The sequence below is a fragment of the Chaetura pelagica genome, unplaced genomic scaffold (assembly GCF_000747805.2).
Source record: "Chaetura pelagica isolate M959 unplaced genomic scaffold, ChaPel_1.0 scaffold248, whole genome shotgun sequence".
NCBI lineage: Eukaryota > Metazoa > Chordata > Aves > Apodiformes > Apodidae > Chaetura > Chaetura pelagica.
The window spans coordinates 3,315,260-3,320,416 of NW_009954309.1; the positions used below are offsets into that span (position 1 = coordinate 3,315,260).

At 40.4% G+C, this 5,157-nt stretch overlaps 1 protein-coding gene across 2 annotated transcripts in view; it reads right to left on the bottom strand.

Moving 5' to 3' along the window:
* Positions 1 to 5,157, bottom strand: part of ATE1 (arginyltransferase 1) — an 82,892-nt gene that overhangs the window by 48,462 nt on the left and 29,273 nt on the right. For both annotated transcript variants that reach the window (XM_010003974.1, XM_010003975.1), the window contains exon 8: positions 336 to 517. In XM_010003974.1, the coding sequence (XP_010002276.1) occupies positions 336 to 517 (182 nt within the window). The remainder of the gene's footprint in view (positions 1 to 335; positions 518 to 5,157) is intronic.

A 5,157-nucleotide genomic window follows, 5' to 3' on the forward strand; every position in this document is an offset into this window, starting at 1 on the left:
ATCAATCTGACCTGCTGAAACCAAGCAACACTAAATTATTTTCAGGGGCAATAAAAAGTAGGTATTTAATTTCTGAGTGTTTTTTTTTTTAGTTTTTAAAGTATTTAGGTAACTAGAAAGGTAGATCCCTATTTAAAGGATGACAATTAAAAAGCTATTTGAAATACAACCAACTGTAAAGAATTTTAAAACACCAAAACCAAACAAACCACAAGTACTTTGTTAGAGATAGTGTTACCAGTTTATGTTTAGACTGAAAAGAAAAGCTCAGGTTTAGAAATAAGTATCAATTTTTACTATTATGTCTGACCAGATAACAAAAAAAGCCCTCTTACCTTAATGCAGAGTAGACTCCCAAAGATAAGAAAGAATAGTCTGGATCATAGTACAGGTAGACTGAGGACACGCAGTAGGGCAGGATATCAATTACACCCACAGCAATGATCTTCCCATCCAGCCAGTATTGCTGGTGGAAAGACCCATAACCACAGTCTGGTCCATCTGGTGCATTCTCTGCCTAAGCAAAAACAAGAGAGAGGTGCAACTGTCTGACAGGTAGGCAGAAAAAAAACCCAATTTGAACACCAAAGTAAACACGAGGAGAAACGACTCCTGCTATCCACGTTGAGAAAAAGGAAGCAAGGAATTTGAGAAACAGTGAAAACAATGTGAATTGACTGTATCACTTGTGACTTTTGCTGTACCCACGAGTGGTAAACACTACGTATCACCTCTCCCAAACACAGATCTACAAGTAGCCTTTGCCATCTAGCATCTGTAGTACTGAAATGACCAAACAGCAGTGGGATTCATCAAGTTCTTGATGCATTATCACAGGCAACCACGTTCTGCAGGTACTCTTCAATTTGACCTGCTTCCTCTTCAACAAGAGACAAAGCTCAAAGGCATAAAGGTGAAATGCAGACACTACTGTGCTGGCACATTCCAAAGCTGGCTGTGACTGCCAAGTTAGAATCTGAATGGTTTGGGTTGGAGGGGACCTTTAAAGGTCACCCAGTCTAACACATCCCCTGCAGTGAGCAGAGATCTTCAACTAGGTCTTCAGCTAGTTCCTCCACCACTTTCTGTCCTCAGTGCCCTCAAGTACTGGAAGCACTTTGGCAATAGAAACTCATTTTCTCAGAGTGGCCATTAAAATTGCTTGAGAAAAGCACTTATGAAAAGAAATTAAAGGCTTACTCTTGATGTGAGGTTTACTCGTTATGACCAATGAAACCTGAAACTCTGTGTTGCAACAGAACCTGTGGAGCTTCTTCTTTGTCAGCCCACATCAGAGTATCTTCTGCAAAAAGCACTGAGGAATTCACTATTCTTGTGTGCTGTGGTTTTGGATGTGCACTCAAGTATGCCTCCAAAGGGGGTAAAGCACCTAGAGCCAGAAACTGATGCTTCAAATTCAGAAGAAAATTATCTCCTGATTTAAACTGCATTACACAACCAACTCTGGCATGCCTTTTTCTCCCACATCAAGTTTACTTTAATCCTGAATTCCACTGTGCTCAACTCAATTATCCATCTAGTCCTGTTTTTCACTGCATTGCCAGATTTGCAGAAAGCTGCTTCTCACTCAATAAATCTGACAATATTGCCTACTATTACCAACTGTTTTGCATTACAACAACAGAAGGTGGGTTTAATCAAGTATTTTGATACAGTAGCACAGACTGAAGAGATGATGGGCAGTAGAAGTTATTCTAATTGGTACCACGTGTGTCAAAAGAAATCAATCATGTGAACAAAAATAATTTCAACTGACTTACCCAACTAATAAAACCCAAAAGAGAGGTGATACAATAAAATCTTTGCTTTCTGTATACAGTTATATAGCATCAAACTAAGATATGGAGCTACAAATACTGTAGAAGGGAAATGATCAACCATTTGAGAGCTCAACCTGTAGTATACAAGGATATTAGATACTACCATCTTAAACTGGATTCTTCTCATTCAGGTAAAGCCTACTTATTCAACAGTTATGGTTTTATACAATATCCTCAACTTTTCAGTAGAGCCAAATGAAATCACATGGTCAACAGAAAAACTTTTCAGCTGGGACACAGTCAAGACATTTCTCTCTAAGGATTTCTCAGCACAGGTTAAGTTCTCTCAGCTGCCAAGGTGCAGTTGGTGACAGAAAAATGAAACATCCTGCAAGCCAAGGGGAAATGTGATTGGTAACATAACACAGGCTTAAATTGAAGTTAAAACATATTTTCTTTCTTTGTCAAATCCTCATCATACAGGATTTAATGAATGATAAAAAGGATAGTCTAAGCCAAAATGGAAAAGATTTTTGTTCAAAGCAAAGTCTTGTGAAATTAAATGAATGTTGTGTCTGTGTGGGAGCCCAAACCTCCACATGGCATCCCATGGATTTGGTCACCAGTCCTCTGCAAATTAAAGCATTAGAATCAGTTCAGAACTTCTAGGAAAATATAAACTACAGTTATTTCCCTAATGCAATTACAGTAAAATGTCACGAGGATAAAAGGGGCTATGTTCTGTAACAAACATAACAAGCACAGCACTGATTTCAGGTGAAATGTTCAGGGATCTCCATTACATTAAGCAAACAACATTTTTAAAGAGAGTAACATTTTCCTCTTCCTTGAAAAGTTTTCACACAATGTAATCCTTTGTAACACTTGTAAGTATTATGTTTTCTCCAATTTCTCAATGAATACTTGGCTCCTTTAACTTGGTTTCTCATGCACCATCCAGGCAATTTGACATGAAACAGCTCTACAATATGAAACATTTTCCTGAAGCAGGTTACAGCATTTCACACCACTGCCTTGACCACCTGGGACCATGCTTGTCAAAGGTGATGTAAAATATACCAGTGACACCAGGTGAGCAAGCCCCACCAGGGAAGGGTTACCTTATCTACCCAAAATAATACACAATAACCCTGGAATCAGTCCAGAAGGACCAGCTTGTTTAAAATTAACTATTTCTCCTCAAATGTCAGTACAATGAATTCATATAACCTGATCTCAAAGCAATAAAAAAACCTAAATCCAGGACAAAAATTAAAACAAGTAATTTTCTCTCCAATATTTATACTATAATGCAGAGAAAAATGCCATCTTTTCCACCAGGTTAATTCCACTTGTCTCTATATTCTACTCACCAGTGATTCTGTGAATACATTTGGTTGCTCATATTTTATAAGGTATTATTAAAATTTAAATATTTAATAGCAACTAGTATTACATATTGCCCCAATCAGTGCACCTCAATTTATAATTGCTTATAACTGAACTTCAGTGATGGTGAGGGCACTCAGTTTTCTTCAAAGCACATTGGTCTCTCTCTTGAACATTTAAGAAATAATAATCTGTTATTATTGTTGTTGTTATTATAATTAGGGAAATTGCTCTTGTTAACCAGCATGCCAGACCACTGTGCAACTGCAGAAGGCACTGCAGACTCATCTACCCAAAATGGGTCCTGACCAGACTAACCACATGATTCTTTTTCTCTGCAAAGTTTCATGACATTTCCTATCTTGAACTTTTTCATTTTTACCCTCTGCTGTGGATGGAGGGAGGAGGAAGATCTGAAATCCATGCTATTCCTTACACAAAGAAAAAGGAAAAAAAATAAAAAAGCCAGGAAACCTTTGACTTCTACACTCCAGTGGAAATTATTTGCCGAAGAAGTGAAGTGATTAATTCCAGCAGCTCCTTTCCCCAAGGCACACACACACACAGCCTGCCATATGGTAGATTTCTATCTCTTGGTTTGCAGCAGATTTCCTTTTCACTACTACGTCCTCCTTTCATTAGGGATTAGTGGAGATGCTGTGAAAGCAGTCTACAAATATAGGCTGTGTCAGCCGAGAGGTAGCACTGCATGTTTTCAGTAAAAAACAGCCAGCAAAGGCACCCTTGCAGCTGAAAAGGGGAAGAGCATCCTCAGCTGTGCTGGGGAGAGGGTGGAGGGAGGTGAGGTCTTGTCTGCTCAGCACTGGGGAGGCTTCCCGGGTGGTGCTGGGCCCAGTGCTGGGCTCCCCAGTACCAAAAAATATGGGTTTACTGAGAGAAGTCCGTAAGGACCATCAGGATGATTAAGGGGCTGCAGCATCTGAGGTTTAAGGAGAGCTTGGGAAAGCTTGACTCTTCAGCCTCAAGAATAGATGACTCAGGGAAGTTTTATCAGTATGTAGAAATACCTGGTGGGAGGGAATGAGGATAAGGCAGCCAGATTCTTCTCAGTAGTCACCACTGAGAGGACAGGAGGCAATTTGTGCAAATGAAAACACATGAAACTCAACCTGAACAGAAGGAAACAGGTTTTACCTGAGAAGGTGGTCAAAGGATGGCCAAGGCTGCCCTGAGAGGTTGTGGAGTCTCCATCCTTGGAAATATTCCAAACCCATGGTTCTGGACAATCTGCTCTAGCCAACCCTGCTCGAGCAGGAAGGTTGAACTAGATGATCTCAAGAGGTCCCTTCCAACCTGACAAACTCCATGAGTCCGTAGCAAACAAAGTAAATCAATCCCCTGCTGCAATCTGTAAGACACTGTCTACAGTTAAATTCTGTACCCTCCTGGAATAGTATTCGAGCTACACTCTCAACTCGTGAATCAGGACAGTGATAGTAAGCTTAAAATGCTAAAGGTGAGTGAAGCATGGAAGGTACAGAGGACTTCAATAGCCAGAAACTGTATCACCATGTAGACATCATGGTGATGCCTACCCCACTGTAAGAAAAAGCAATTTGCCAATAGATCTAACTCAAATTAGTCTGGATTCAGTCCTAAGCACCACATCAGATGTGACTAAAATGTGACATTCTACAGAAGGTGATCCTGGAAATGACAGATCTGTAATTCTGTAAATTGGTTTTGCATCTCCTAAAAATTAACCCGTATCAATAAACAAAATCAGGTGGAGCAGAAGCTGATGTGCTTTTTGAAGAGCAGAGATTCAGAAGCACCTTTCATAGAATCATAGAATCCTAGGGGTTGGAAGGAACCTCGAAAGATCACCTAGTCCAACCCCCCCTGCCAGGGCAGGGTCACCCAGAGCACATCACACAGGAAGGTGTCCAGGTGGGTTTGAATGTCTCCAGTGAAGGAGACTCCACAACCTCCCTGGGCAGCCTGTTCCAGTGCTCTGTCACTCTCA